General features: G+C 38.4%; 1 protein-coding gene across 2 annotated transcripts in view; it reads right to left on the bottom strand.

The window, feature by feature from the left end:
- The window catches only part of ZNRF2 (zinc and ring finger 2), a 99,868-nt gene that overhangs the window by 39,659 nt on the left and 43,882 nt on the right, over positions 1-16,327 (bottom strand). For both annotated transcript variants that reach the window (XM_019443712.2, XM_053898588.1), the window contains exon 2: positions 6,556-6,651. In XM_019443712.2, the coding sequence (XP_019299257.1) occupies positions 6,556-6,651 (96 nt within the window). The remainder of the gene's footprint in view (positions 1-6,555; positions 6,652-16,327) is intronic.

Genomic DNA, 16,327 nt, shown 5'->3' with positions numbered 1-16,327 from the left:
TTCTCAGGTTTTTTTTTCTCTCCGTTGTTAGGTGGAACAGAATGGCTAGAGCTGGCTGGAGTATTTCCCTTCTCCCAGGTCAGTTAGGGTCTGGTTAACTAGTTTCTCCCAGGCAGACCTCATTAAAATAGAGTCCTCTGGCATATTTCAAACTGGTCCCTTGTCCCCCCCCCTTACCAGAAGCAGGAGGGAATTTTTCTCCCATATTTAATATGGGAACCTGGTCAAGCTCCTGGAAGAAAATCTTACAAATTTGTGGGGGTTCCACTGTGACTAGGTGTCCCCTGGAGTTTTAAAACTCTCAACTTGCCTGCACTGAGCCCCCAGCAATTCATCAATTACAGTTCAGGATGACCCTGACACTGGTTCCTGCAATGGTTCCCACTACTGAGTCTCTGCTGCAATAAACCAAAACCAGAGAGTGCCGTATTTGCCTGTCTCAGCAATCACAGGGGCTGGCCATTTGCTTGCGTCCTTCCATCTCTTATGAATCCAAGAAGTCAGTGATTTTTCAGTCTGTTCAGCTTATTACTTCTTGTCAGGATGGAGTGACCACTTCTGAATTTCTTACGTGTTGAACTAGAAACCAGAAGTCAATTCCATTTCTTTTTCTGAGATTATTTTACGTATGGTAGATGCTCTTGTTCCAGGCTCCAAGCCATGTACCTCTCTGTTTTCCATCACTCTTTACACTCTGCTTAATTTCCTCAGATCCACCTTATGCCTCACTAGTTCTCCTTGCAGCTCTAATGTGCTAGTTAATCTATTTGTTGAGATGTTAATTTCAGTGACTAAAGTCTAAAGAGTTCAATTTCTGTCTTATTCATGATATCTTATTATTATTTTTTACTTATTTCCTATTCATCCTTTTATGATTGTAATGATTTGAAAAGAAATCAATCTATAGTTCTAAAGTTTTTTGGGGTGGTAATTCTGATCATATCTGCTCTTACTCCATGCATATTTAAAACAAAAAAAAATTTTTTTAACATTCATTTTTTGAGAGACAGAGAGAGAGCGCGAGCAGGGGAGAGGCAGAGAGAGAGGGAGACACAGAATCCGAAGCAGGCTCCAGGCTCTGAGCTGTCAGCACAGAGCCCGACGTGGGGTTTAAACTCGTGAACTTGCAAGAACATGACCTGAGCCAAAGTCGGAATGCTTAACCAACTGAGCCACCCAGGCATCCCTAAAATTTTTTAAATCACAAGTTCACCTTTAATAGACGGTGACTACATTGTTCTATAGGAATCCTACATGGGTTTTAGAACAGTTTCGTTTTTGTTTTGCCAACCGCCTCTGGGATATCATCTACTTTGAAATTTTTATAACATAGTATAACGGATTTGACACTTTCTACTCGCCCTTTAATTTCACTGCATTGCAGGACAGTCAATTTATGGTACAAAAAAAATAACTTTACTTCAATGCTGTCCCCTAATGTAGTATTTACAACTATTAGGAATCCACGTTTAAGTTAAAACTCAACCACAGAACACTAACAAATAAAGAGAGATGTCAAATCACACATAACAGAAATTCCACAAAAGGAAAAGTTCACACAAAGACCATGATGACTACCTCTTATTTAAAATTCTGCGTTGTGGTTGGCATTTTTTTTTTTTTACCTCAATAATAAGAGATATGCCATTTTAAGAAAGCATCTTGAATTCAGAAAGATTAAAATGGGGTGGGGGGGGGGGGATCTTAAAACCAAGAAAAATGTAGTATGTAAGGCCAAGAGCAAGTTTATAACTTAAGATGAGCACTACTACCACCTAGAAAGCCACAGTATCTACAAAAGAAGAAAGTATATTTCTTCTTACATGGGAAGCCAGGCCCTCAGGAGGCAGCTTGTCACCCTGGAATCAAAGTGCTGACGGCTGGTGCAATCTATCTTCGACACCTGAGCGAGGTCTGAGTTATACTCTCTCCCGCAGACCTCAAGGAAGGGGGAGCCTTTTTCTTCCCTTTCATTACAGAAACAAGTTTCCTTCCAAGTGACTCCATCTTTCAAGTATGTTTACTTTAACAGAGTGATAGTCACATCTTACTCTGTCCACAGAGTCAGGTTTATATTCCTGATGGTTCTGAAAAGTTCTGCTTTGATACACTGCAGAAGTTTATTATTAGTCTCAGAAGAAAAGAGTAACTTAACTCTTCAAGTTCCATCTCCTCCAGGTACACATGCACACACATTGTACCACTTACCAATAAAACAAAGATATCTTAAGCACAAACCTACTACCCCTCAATTACAGGAGGCTAAAATAAAAACTGAAATTTATAGGACACAAAACATGCTATGATCTAGTGAACTTTAAAGACCAATAAAATCAAGACTCAGAATTTGCCAACAGTATTTATTTCATTTTTTGGTTTTGGTTCTAAAACACTTCAGAAGATGAGGATAAAGGAAATGAAGAGACTACTACTGGGGCGCCTGCGTAGCTCAGTCGGTTAAGAGCGGCCGACTCGATTTCGGCTCAGGTCATGATCTCACGGTTCCTGAGTTCGAGCCAACATCAGGCTCTGCTCTCACAGTGCGGACCTGCTTTGGATCCTCTGTCTCCTTTTTCTGCCCCTACCACGCCTACACTTTCTCTCTCTCAAAAATAAACATTAAAAAATTAAAAAAAAAGAGAGAGACTCTACTATGCTCATAAAATCTGTACTGGGTTCACAGACTACATAACGAATTACTAGTTCCATAAACTAAACAATGAAGCACACAAATAAAGGGGAAAGTATATGAAATAGGCAGTGATGAGGGACAGAAGCAGAAAAACATTCACCTTTAGCCCAGAAGACGGACCTATAGACTAGATAGTTCTGATAAGGACAAAGTGCTTACTGGCTGCTACATTCTTAAAGGGTCTCATGACTGCCTGTACAACTCACCAATAGTTAATATCAAGCTGAATTATAAGCACCAGAGAAATCTTGCAAAAGTGGTTTTACAAGTAGAAATTCAAGGAAAACATTTATGATCTAATACTTCCTGCATGTTCCCTCCCCCCTGAAGACTAAGCATAGAACCCATATAGAATCAGCTTCATACAGAAGTGCAGCTCTTTCTGCCCACAGGTCCTGTCCTTGTGCTACTTAAACAAACGTACTAAGGTGCACTGTAAAACGTCTCAAGAATTCTTTCTTAACCGGCACAGAACGCTCAATAATCACGCAACAGGCAGTCCTTGACTTAAGGGCAATCTATGTAGACTAATGCTGATTGTGGCATTATGAATTTTTTTTTTCCATCCTGCCAAAAACACCACCTGCAATACATAACCACTCACATCATTCTGAATCATTCTCTGCCAGACTGCCTTGGGGCCTCCTACCTGAACCTCTGCTGAGACAGCTGCTTAAACCGAGAGCTCCCACCTAGCCAATGTTCTTCTTCAGTTACCAGGACTTAGGTATTTGGATATAGTATTACAGATTAAAGGAAAAAAAAATTAAGAGAATCATTGTGAACTAGTCTGGAAACCAAACCAACCATTTAGATACCATCTCTGGGAGTATAAATCTGGAACTCCAAAACACCCAGCTTATATTCAAATCTCAAATCTCTGAAAGTCATCCTAGAGTTTGACTATAAATATATCGAGCCTGAAAAACAAGCCCCAACCTAATCTCCCTCGCTGTGCGTATCTATAGACAGTTAAATTAACATACGTTTAACAAATAAATTTCAAAATTTCAGATGTCACTACTCTAGGAAAGGCTGTAAAAGATATACATTAATAAGCACTATGCTGAATAAAACTCTCACTTGAGTATCAATGCAATTTGCAGGCCCCATCTCTCTGATGCCAGAATCAGTTGTTTAAGAATTCAAATATGAAGTGTTAAGAAGCCCAGGTGACTAAGAGGACCGATTCCTTTCACGGATTCTCGGACTCATCCTGTTCTAAACTTCAGAGTAATCCTAAATGCCAAGTTTAGGTGTTAAAGAGGCCAATTTTCACAGAGTCATCACCTGTGATAGATGAGATTCAGGAGACTGAAGGGTAACAAAACATGCTAGGATAAAATAAGCCTCTCTGGCATAAGGATTAAGATGACTAAAAAACAACAGACACAGGAGAGACCCTAAACATAGTAAAAGTTATCTTTTTGTAAGGGAAATTTAAATTTATAAAGGAAATCTCCATTTGTAAGGGTGTCTACCTTTTAGCACCAGGAAGAAAAGGTTGACTCCAAATCATAAGGGAATATTACAAGAGAATCTTATCAATGGAGAAGGCACAGGACTTAAATATGCATAACAAACTACTAGTTTACCAGGATTTTCCTGGTAACCTTCCATAACTAGGAAGGAACCCTTCCTAACCCTAACCTTCCATAACTGAAGAGGGTTTTTAAACCCACATTCTAAACCAGGCTCATTTCTCCCAGGGTATCTCCCATACATACCAAGACTTAAGCATGCTACATTTTTGTTTGTTTTTCTCTTGTCTTTTACTAGAGGTCTCAGCCAAGAGATCAGACAGGTAGAAGGATTATTTTTTCCTTACCTACAGGGCTCTGCCCTCAAAACTGTAGCGGAAGAATTCCCACAGACTGTGATGGGGAGGCATATTATCAATCACCCATCACTCTCTAACCTAAATCAAAACTCCACCTTTTTTCACCACAGCTGGCCACTGTCCGATTTTAAAACTTCAAGAGCTATGTATAATTTTTAGAAGAAGCTGTTTTTGCTTTTTGTTTTGAATGTTTATTGACAGTTAATATGTATTTAACAATTTAAAAACGTTTCAGATCTACCTACCCGTGAAGCAGGCAGCGATTCTTAAAAGTATTTGCAACTTTATTTGCTTTTCACATTAAGTTACTGACTTCCGAACTGGAATACTGTCAAATATTTGAAACCTAAATCCTTGGTTTACAGTGTTCAATAATAAAAATTTAACTGAGTAAATTTTAAAGATCTAATTGGCTTATTAATCAATTCATGAATTAGGCAGTATCCTCTCTAGCAAGTAGAGGGGAGCTCCAAAGGGCTGCAGGAAAGGAAAGGTTTCTAAGAGGTAAAAAAGAGAGGGGGAAAAAAAGAAAATTATTAGAAAATAACCCATTGCCTAGGGGAACTGAAGGAGTGTATCAAATTTCCTAGTGCTGATCAGGAAATTCTCATGGTGACTGGTTAAAGGTTACATTTCTGGGGGGCTGAAATTGCAGTTAGATTAGGTATTAAGTCTTGGTTTATTGACTTGGTGCTTTAACCTAAGTGACACCATTATGTGCCTGTGGGTTCCTTTTTAACAACAGTGTGCCCAAGCAGAAGGTTACATCTTGGTTCTTGAAGACATCTTTAAGACACCAAATACATGATCTAGTAAAAAACTTTAATGACTTGAGCATAGTTAAATCGGGAAATTAAAAACTGCCAAATATCAACATTCATAGACCATACTGTACATACGTTACACAAAAAGTCAATGTACAGAATACTAAGGTTGTGTGCAAAATACACACAAAGGAAATACATTTGTGCTTTCAAAATTGAAGGACAGACTCTTGACATTCAGGGTATTATTTCTAAGACACTGGTAATAAACATCATAATTTTGGAGGCTAATGATAAGATAATGGAGTACAAACGAGAAACAAGCCCAATCATTTCACCTCAAATTCTGAACCTGAATGAGAATTTTTTTATTTTTTAAGTAACTGAATTTCAACTATATTATGCAAAGTAGCCCATTCAATTTCACAATGCAGAAAGGTCTAAATATAATCAACAGGTACATTTACTATTCAAAGGAATTGCTACAATCTCCTTTTACTTATTCATTGGAAAATAAATGGGAAAAAGAGTTCTATTGTCACTACAATAATAGTGTGGCTGAAGCCCTACCTTAGAGAGAGATTCCTAAATCAGTCTGCAAAAAAGCTAGTCAGGGTAACATGTTCATTTCAATTCTAAAGTCTACCCCCCAACCCCCAGCATTTTATAGTCTGACAAGAAACCTCAGATTCTTAACTGCATTGATTAACCTGTGGTTGATGCTGGGCTGTAGTGACCCACTTCTGTTTTATTCACGGCTGTATCCCAAGTTCCTAACACCACACCTCATACTCCCAAAGGTGCTCAAAAGACATTTGTTGAATGAAGTCAACCTTTCACAGTTCACTGGTATTCTTCCGACTCATTCTATTTCAAACCAAAATTACATTTGAAAAATTCCTGAAAATTTCTTGTAGGCATTTGAAGTTTGTCTACCTATGAAATTTTTTAAAAAGCTCTCACTCGTCCCTTATTTCATTCCATTTACTTAAAATTAGGAATGAACCGTGTGATCATTTTTTAAGTCTGTTTCAAAATGTACCAAGGCTACACTGAAAAATCTTCCCCAGGATTTTGAAGGTCTTGGGATTGTGGTCAGGAAAGAGCAGTAAAGCCAGAGCACCAGACCTATAACTGAAACACTAGTTAGCTCCAGGGCTCATAGACCGTCATTCCTTCGCCTTTTATATTTTATCTGAAACATAAAAATCATAAAATCTAAGGTCATTCTAAAAAGCATTTCAAAGCACTGGACTTACCATTATAGGTTATTCTTGGCTTTGTTAAACACATCACAAGATGCAAATCCATTTCATCTGAAGGTACAAATTTTGAGCATACAGGGCACTTAAATCCTAAAAAGTAAAAGAAACCCATTTTACTTAATTATTCTGAATGTCCAATTCTGTTTTTTAATAAAGCAAAGAGTAAAAGCATTTCAAATTTCAGTATTACACGTATAGTAATATACTACTTAACTGCAAGTTCGTTTGGGAAAAGGGTCTGTAACTATAATATCTGACTTAAATCACTTTACAAAGACCATCCCATATCAAATAAAACAAGTACAAATGAAAAGAAGTAGGCTCACTACAAAACTCCCAAATCTTTTTCTAATGTATGGGTCCAATTTTTGTTTCTAATTTTTGTTTCTAATTTTTTTTTGTTTCTAATTTTTTCCTTTAACCTGGACTTATCATTTCGTGGAAATTACCTTTCCCAGCTTGGTAGAGCACAGTTTGAATCCCAAGGTTTTATTGCTAGACGGTACTTTAGAAACTATTCTACTGCATTGATCTTTTAAAAATTATTCTGATGAAGAAAGTCAAAAATCAGCAAAATCAGGTCTAGAACCTAAGACGCCCGTCTTCCAGTATCGTGATCTGTCACACTATGCTACTCAAGTCACAATGCAAACAGAAAAAAGCACCAAACAGGGCAGATTTCCCAGTCAATTTCGACACTTAAATATTAGCTTGTTTCCTACCATATTCAATCTATACTACTAAGTATTTGCTTAAAGTGGTCTATTAAAAATAAACTGGTATACCGAAGAGAGAGTATGTTATGTATTCAGTTCTATCCTGCTCCCTGACTTCCCAGGGGACTGTCCCATCTCTGGTTCCTCGCTGTCCCCCTGCTGCCCTACAGCTCCCTCCTCAACACCCCTACACTGCTTGAGCAGCACTGGACACCTGATTGTAGACAGCCAATTAATACTTCAGGGCTAAGAACAACAAACCAGAAGTGGCACAAAAAGATGGTCTGGGCCAATCTGTTTTTCTTGGAAATATGACAAGACATGGCAAGAGAGTACACACTGGTCAGGTGTAAAGAGCTGAAGCAGAAAGGTCACATGTAGGTAAAAGAGAGCCCAGTGGCTCATGTGTAAGCTGAGCTTACAAGAGAATAGCAACTATCAGCCAGCGAAGGACAATGGTTTGCATGGAGATCCCAGAGCAGATGTGTAGAGAGGAGCAGAAGTGCAGTGAGAGACCAAAGCTAATAAGAAGGGGAGTGACAGAAACCAATCCCTAAGGTAAGGCTGCCTCAGAGTCTGACAGCTCTGTACTTCTGGCACATGTGTGTTCTTAGAGGCACTCTCCTCCCTTCATCGTGACTCAAAACTTACTGTGACCAAATGTGTCAGACTAGACTCATACCTCATGCACAATTTTGTACAAATTAGGAAAAGGTTTTGGCATGGGTACTTAATCCAGGTATTCAACTTCCTAAATGAAATAAATGCTACTGAACACATTTTTCACATTGCATTCAATGTATTTTCAAAGAACATACATTTTTTTCTTTTAGTAAAATGCACTTAATACAATGTGAAAAAAAGTATATAAATGTATGTTTACTGCCCCTTCTTGAAAACCACCAAAATGAAAAAGAAAGAGGAAAGAAATCCGTCTAAAATGAAACTGCAGGAGCACCTTGATGGCTCAGTCGTTTAAGCATCTGGCTCTTGATTTCGGTTCAGGTCATGATTTCACAGTCAAGAGATCGAGCTCCACATCAGGGGTGGAGTCCGCTTAAGATTCTCTTTCCCTCTGGCCCCGCCCCCCCCCCCCCCCCCCCCCGCCCCGCTCCCACTAATAAGTAAATAAGAAATTGCAAAATAGCTATAACCCCCAAATACAGAATATACCAATACAAGGAAACTTAGATCAAATGGGGAGAAGACAGAGACTCTCAAGTAGCATTCATATATTTCCAGGACCAACTATCTTTCACTTGGAACTGTAAAAACTTTCTTCCCTTGAGGTTTTCAACAGGACATACAAGAGGGCAAGAGGCCAGTTTTTTTAAACTACTGATCAGAAATCACCTGAGTATTGGCACATAAACTCTGAATTATCAAAGTACAATACTGTGAACTACTTAGAGCCATCCAACTGCCCACAAAGTAGAGCCCAAGGAGAGAAAACTCTATGTACAAAGAACCACCTGGATTTCTAATTAAATACTATAAATTCATATGTTTCTTTCTCTTCCCCTCTAAAATCTGCTAAATAGATTTCAGTAGAACCTATAAGAGAATGAGAATAAGATAAAGACCTTGAAAGGAGACAGCCAATGAGAAAACAGACACGCTAAGAGTCTGCAGAAGTCAATTCTCACTATCTAGTTCTCAAAAGACTGCAAAATCGATACATCCAAATGACTTCCCAAGACAATGGGGAGGCATGAGGATAAAATCTAGACTGGTTCAAAGACTAGGGAAAAAAAAAAAAATTCCCTAGGTCTCCAAACCATGACATACAGCAGCTGTAAGAAACTACAATTCCCCAACTACAGCAGGACAAAGAAGGCTAACTAACTTCTAGAATAAAAAACCCAAAATAGAATGACTTGAGCAATGGGAAGGAAAGAAAACAGAGGAATAAAGACCTATGTACCGAAAAGGGCCCCTCTGCAATTTCCTTTACTCCATCTTTACCAAGAACTTGGTAGATTCTTCCCTTTTTAAAAAAAAAAATTTTAATAAAATTTTTTTAACATTTTATTTATTTTTGAGGCAGAGAGACAGAGAGCGAGTGGGGGAGGGACAGAGACAGGGAGACACAGAATCCAAAGCAGGCTCCAGGCTCTGAGCTGTCAGCAGAGTCTGACACACACCCGAACTCACAAACTGTGAGATCGCGACCTGAGCCGAAGTCAGACGCCTAACCTACTGAGCCACCCGGCTGCCTGCCCTGGTAGATTCTTCTCTTAAATCAAAAGGTCCCGCAGGATGAAACATCAAGACCCTTGTCTGTTGATAAGCCCTAGCCTTATACATAAAGCTTCTAATCAGCTTTTCAGGGCCTCTCTCAAACATAATTCAATGAAAGAAAATATTTAGCATGACTGAAAAACAATACGCAGAAGCAAATTCAAAATTCAAAAATATTTACAACATGTATCATAAAAAAAATACCCTTAATATATAAAGAACTCTTAAAATTTGTGGAAAACCAAGTATCAGTTAGAAAACTGGGCAAAAGTTTTAAACCAGTATTTCACCAAAAAGGTATTTTCAACTGACCTTTCTTTAAACAAATGAAAAACTGGGGCACCTGGGTGGCTCAGTTGATTAAGCGTCTGACTTCAGCTCAGGTCATTGATCTCAAGGTTCGTGGGTTCAAGCCCTGCATGGGGCTCTGTGTGCTGACAGCTCAGATCCTGGAGCCTGCTTTGGATTCGGTGTCTCCCTCTTGCTCTGCCCCTCCCCTGCTCCTCTCTCTCTCTCTCTCTCTCTCAAAAATAAACATTAAAAAATTTTTTTGAATAAATGAAAAACTGCACAGTGTCAGAATAAAAGAAATATCCCCTCCTTTCTTAAGTTTATTTATTTTGAGAGAGAGTGAGTGAGCACAGGCAAAGGAGGGGCAGAGAGAGAGGGTAAGAGAGAGAGAATCCCAAGCAGGCTCTGCATTCTCAGCACAGAGCCCAAACCCACACATCAGAGACCATGACCTGAGCCAAAACCAAGAGTGGATGCTTAACTGACTGAGCCACCCAGGCGCCCCAAGAAGCACTTTTCTCTTAAGTTCTTTTTCTTTATTCTCAATTTAGTGGGCTTTAGGAAGGAAAAGTAACACCTGTGTTCAATTCACTTTATTTAACTAAAAATCCAGGTCAGTTCTTTGTATATAACTGTTCTCTCTCCTTAGGCTTTATCTCTACATTTAAGAGATCACTGCTTACCCGAAATTGGCAAAAACTCAAAAGCTTGACAACACACTGTTGGTGAGGCTGTGTGGAAACAAGCACTTTCATACATTGCTAGTAGGAGTGCAAATTTATACAACCTCTACAGAGAGCAATCTGGCAATATGTAAATCAACTACATATGTATTTATCTTCTGGTCCAGCAATCCCATTTCTAAGATCTTACCCTGAAGGTATGTCCCCAAAATACAAAAAAAAAAAAATAAGTGCACACATAGAGGATTCTGGGAAGACAGCCGAGTAGGAAGCACTGGCAGAATCAGCCTCCCCGCCTAAATGCTTGCATCTGTCTGAGGGAACTATTTTGGAACTCTGGAGACTACTGAAAGCTTGCAACTTCCAGGGGAAAAACCTGGACAGTACATTGTGGTTATTTTCAGCTCTTAGCACAGTAGCAGCCACCCTTCCCAGCCCAGCCCAGCCCAGCCCAGCCCAGCTACATGGCAGGCAGCAGTGCACTTGTTCTTGGAGCAGCTTACACACACCCTGCAGGAACTCAGGGTGGACATAAAGGACTCTATCCTCCAAAAACTGGAACTCTGCACTCTGATTGCTGCTTCTGATTCAGGAGATACAAAGAGAAGGGTATCATTGTTTTGGACCTTCCCCATTTTAAGCCCCTCCCATTCTGGCTCAAGAAACTTCAAGGGGATTTAAAGGACCTACACCCCTTTCTCCCCCTTTATTTTTCTCTTTTTCGGAGCCAGACATTAAATATTAGGACATTCAAAAACAACTATATACACAGGGGAAATTAGAAAGGGACTGTACATGCCCAGGGCAGGTCTCAGAGAAGACCTTAAGTTTATATCTCAGGCTGATGATCCTCAGAGACAGGCTATAACACTCCCCAAAAAACAATAATACAAAATAGCAGACACTGGGAAGAGGGGGGAAATCTGATTTCCAGAGTTACCACATTATTAGATTCAAATATCCAGTTTTCAACAACAAAAAACCACAAAGCATACCAAAAACAAGAAAACAGAAAAGCATGGCTCCTTTAGAGGAAAAAAAAATAAATAAAACAAATTGTCCCTGAAAAAGATCTGATGACAGATATACTAGGCAAAGATTTTTAAATGCCTATCTCTTAAAGATGCTCAAAGAACTAAAGGAGGATGTAAAGAAGGTCAAGAAAATATGATCAAAATATGAATAAAAAGGAAATATCAATATGTAGAAAACCTAAATAGAAACTACAAAGAAATTCTGGAGCTGAAAAGTATAATAACTGAAATTAAAAATTCACCAGAGGAATTCAAAGGCAGATTTGAGCAGGAAGAAATAATCAGTGAACCTGAAGATAGGACAACGGAAATTATCATGTCTGAGGAACAGAAAGAAAAAAAGGACTGAAAACAAGTGAACAGAGCTTAAGGGGCCTGTGGGATACCAACAAGCAGACCAACATATGGATTGTGGGAGTCCCAGAAGGAGAAGAGAGTAAGGGGGGGAGAATATTTGAAGAAATAATGGCTGAAAACTTCGTAAGTTTGATGGGTGAATGAATATAAACATGGATACAAATATCTAAGAAGCTCAACAATCTCTTTGTAAGATGAACTCAAAGACATCCATACCTGGATACACTATAATCAAACTTTGAAAAGACAAAGAGAATTTTGAACACAGCAAAATAAAGGTGATCATCATATTAAGGGATTCTAAGATTATAAACAGATTTCTCATGGGAAATTTTGGGGTCCGGAGGCAGTGGGCTGATGAAAAAAAAATGTCAACTAAGAATCCTATATCCAGCAAAATTCCTTCAGTAGTAAGGGAGAAATTATAAAATTCCCAGATAAGCAAAAGCTGAGGAAGTTCATTACCACTAGACCTGTCCTAGAAGAAATGGGAGTCCTACAAAGTAACATGAAAGAACACCAGACAGTAACTCAGAGCCATAAGGAGAAATAAAGCTCTCAGTAAAGGTATTTAGGTCAAGGGGAACTGTTTTCGAGGAACTGTACCTGAGAAGTATTATCCATATCTGGACCTGACTCAGATAACAAGATCCTGGACTTCAAATTGATGCTTTAATGGGATAAGACTGTGTGAGTACTGGAAAGAAAGCGAATACATTTTACATACGGAAGAAATGTGAACTGTGATGGCTAGAAGGTGACTCTGGTATTTAGTCTCCAAAGATAGTTGCTTTCAATTTCATGCATCCTAAGATAAAAAACCTAATTCTCCTTTCCTTAAATCTGGGCCAGCCTTAATGAGTTAGTCAATCAAGAGAATCCGGAAGTGATGTTCTGGGATTTCTCAGATAAATCTTGAAAAGCCTCACAGCTCCCATTTGGACCTCTTAGAATGCTCACTTTTGGGATATTCCCTTTCAGAGACCACTTGACATGCTCTAGGAAGTTCCAATCACAGAGAAAGGTCATAGATAGGCATTTCAGCTGACAGCCTGAGCTGAAACCAGCATCAATTTCCAGGTACAGTGAGTGAGCTACCTTTGATGTTAAGTTACTTTGAACTTTCAGATGACTCTAGCCCCAACTTCCATCGCAACTGCCTGAGAGACTCCGAGTGAGAGCCCCACCAACTGATTCCATTCTACTCCTAGAACTTCAAGAGATAATAAACGTATGTTTTAATTAAAACACACACACACACACACACACACACACAGTAATTTACTATGACACTCTTTGGAATAGCACAATACTGTAAACATAAGAGACATAATGAAGAAACCATTAGGTATCTACACAATGGAATACTACGCAGTATAAAAAAGAAATGAGAAAAGTCTCTATGAATGGACACAGAGAGATATCAAGGCTATATTAAGTGAAAAAAGCAATGTGAAAAAAGACTGCATGTTATGCAAACTACTGTGTATCAAAAAAGGGTAAATAAGAATACATGTACACATATGTACCTGCAAACAGAAAAACAAGGAACTTCAAACTAAGGTTTACATACATGTTGCCTTTAGGTAGTGAAATGTGGTGGAAAAAAGGGAAAAAGGTACTCCTGAGTATACCTTTTAATAAAGTTCTTGACTTCTGAAAAATGTTAATGATATACATATTCAAAAATAAATGATTAGGGGAAAATCCCTACTAAAATTAAATATAAACGGAAACGAATGTAACTGTACATCAGATACAAAGAAAATATATACATGTATGTGCACATATATACACACACACAAACACACACACACAGAGTTCAGTCCACTAAAAGGATGTAGAAGCAAGGATACCTCTCAAAAAGCAGATTCAGCCTTCAGATTTTACGTTTCTTAATATCACTCCCCATCAAGCCCTGAAGGAGCTTCTCCTGGTCAGATTTGGACAATCTGACAAGCCAAATGGATAATGACTTAATAGATAATATTTTGTATTTAAAAAGAATGCAGAAGTATATATAATTATACATTCTGAAAATATCAACCTAAAATCACTTAATTAACAAAGATAAAAAGATACTTCTAAGATGGAGAAACTACCTGCCATCAGCTTCCATGTTCAAACTTAGGATCAGCAACAAAAGGGCAAACTGACAACTGTGCTCCCTGATATGACTCACCAAAGACACAATACTTCTATATGTTTCCACCAAATATAGTTAGATCTTCATTACGAGGAAACTTTTTAAAAAGTCTCCAACATAGAAGATGTACACCAAATAAACAGAATAGCAAAAGTATGGTAACACTGACACAGGAAAGAGAAGAAAACATTAGCACTGCCAAACCCCAAAAATCTCCTAAGATTTCTATTTACTTCTGTTTCTGTAGATTTATTTGATTCCGTTTTCTTTAGTTTTGGTGTCCATCTTATATGTTGGAAGTTTTTTCCAAAATTCCTCAACTTTCCCAATAATTTAAGATGATGTTGCATCCACAAGACAAGAGACTATAAACTAGGAACAGAGAAGCAAACAAAAACTCTTGAAATAAACTTTTGATGAAATTAAGAATTCAAATAGACAGATGGAATATTAACTTGAGGTAATAATGATGTCAAAGGATAATAACAACGAATATTTACTATGTACTAAGAAATTACTAAACACTTTGGCTAAATTAATTCATTTATTCCCACATCCTTGAGTTAGGTACTAATATAAACCCTATTTTACACATGAAAAACAGAAAGGGTAAGTGACTTACATAAGATCACACAGCTAAAAACTGGCAATGCCAGAAATCAAACCAAGCTTCTGGCTTAAAAGCCTAACTTAACCATCACTCTACACATCTTTTTTTAATCTTGCAGGAAGTAGAACCAAAAGTCAAATAGGGGAATAAGTAATAAAACCAGAAGATCAATCCAAGTGGTCTTAACATCCAATCAACTAGAAACAGACTTGAGAAAAGAGGAAGGAACTACCACAGACATAATTTCCCAAACTGAAGTTCATGACTATGCAGACTGAAAGAATGCACCCATGTAACAAATGAAAATAAATAGCCATATCAAAGTACGGTACTGTGAAATAACAGAGCCTTAGGGTTAAAGAACAGAAGTCTAAAAGTTTTCAAAAAGAAAAAAGATCAATGAAAAACATCTAGAACAGTTTCCCAGACTTTTAACTTTTTTTTTTTTTTGTCTTTCATGATATTAATAGTTTAAGAGTCTAGTTCAACTGCTTTGTAGAATCAGAATGGCACTGGTCTTCTTAATAGCAACACTTAGAAGAAGATAAATGAGTAACTCCAAAATTCTGAAAATTATTTCACCTAGACTATATACCCAAGCTATTACATATTCACACTGGACTGATCAATACATTTCATTAAAGCACAGGCAAAGTATCAAAAACATTCCTGCCTATGCACCTGGAGAAGTATCTTGAACACCTGGCACACTAAAACAAAGGAGCAAACAGGGTGTCTGGGTGGCTCAGTCAGTTAAGTGTTCAACTTCAGCTCACGTCATGATCTCATGGTTCGTTGAGTTCCACATCGGGCTGTGTGCTGACAGCTCAGAGCCTGGAGCCTGCTTTGGTTTCTGTGTCTCCCTCTCTCTCTGCCCCTCCCCAGCTTGCACTGTCTCTCTCTCTCCCCCTCAAAAATAAATAAACATTTAAAAAAATTGTTTTAATTAAAACAAAGGAGCAAATAGAAAAGAAAAAAAGAGAGAGAGAGAGAAAGACACTGAGAAAGAGGAAATAAGATCTCTCATAGGAGAGAGGTGTAAGGACATCCTTGGATAATTGTGGTCTAGAAGGTATTTGGTTTAGACCAAAGAGGAAGTAGAGGATCCAAGGAGGAGAGGAAAAGGGTAGAGGGTAGAAAGTGGTAGGGAATGAACAGATAAGGTTTCTTGATGTGTTTTATCAGGTGGAAAACAGTATTAGGTTCTGACAGTTTTACAATTCTTTTGCAAGTTTGGGAAGAAGAGGAACTTAGAAAATGAGGTAAGCAAACAGACAAGGCAATTTTTAACTACGAGACAAATACACAACAAGAAATGCAATCCAGAGTCATAAACAAGGAGTATGAAATTAAGCAGATCATCATCATTTAGAAAGATGTTCAAAGGTCGACGGATCGGGGCACCTGGATGGACTCTTGATTGCAGCTCAGATCATGATCTCCCGGTTAGTGAATTCAAACCCTGCGTTGGACTCTGCGTTGACAGTGCGGAACCTGCCTGGGATTCTCTACCCGCCTCGCTTGCTCTCTCTCTCTCTCAAAAATAAACAAACATTAAAAAAAAAAAAAAAAAAAAAAAGGTAGATGGAGAGGCACCTGGGTTAATCATCCGACTTTGGCTCAGGTCATGATCTCACGCACAGCTCATGAGTTCAAGCCTTGCATGGGGCTCTGTGCTGACAGCTCAA

The sequence above is a fragment of the Panthera pardus genome, unplaced genomic scaffold (genome assembly GCF_024362965.1).
Source record: "Panthera pardus isolate Hobbes unplaced genomic scaffold, ASM2436296v1 HiC_scaffold_8, whole genome shotgun sequence".
Lineage (NCBI taxonomy): Eukaryota > Metazoa > Chordata > Mammalia > Carnivora > Felidae > Panthera > Panthera pardus.
This window is presented reverse-complemented; position numbering and strand designations above follow the sequence as displayed.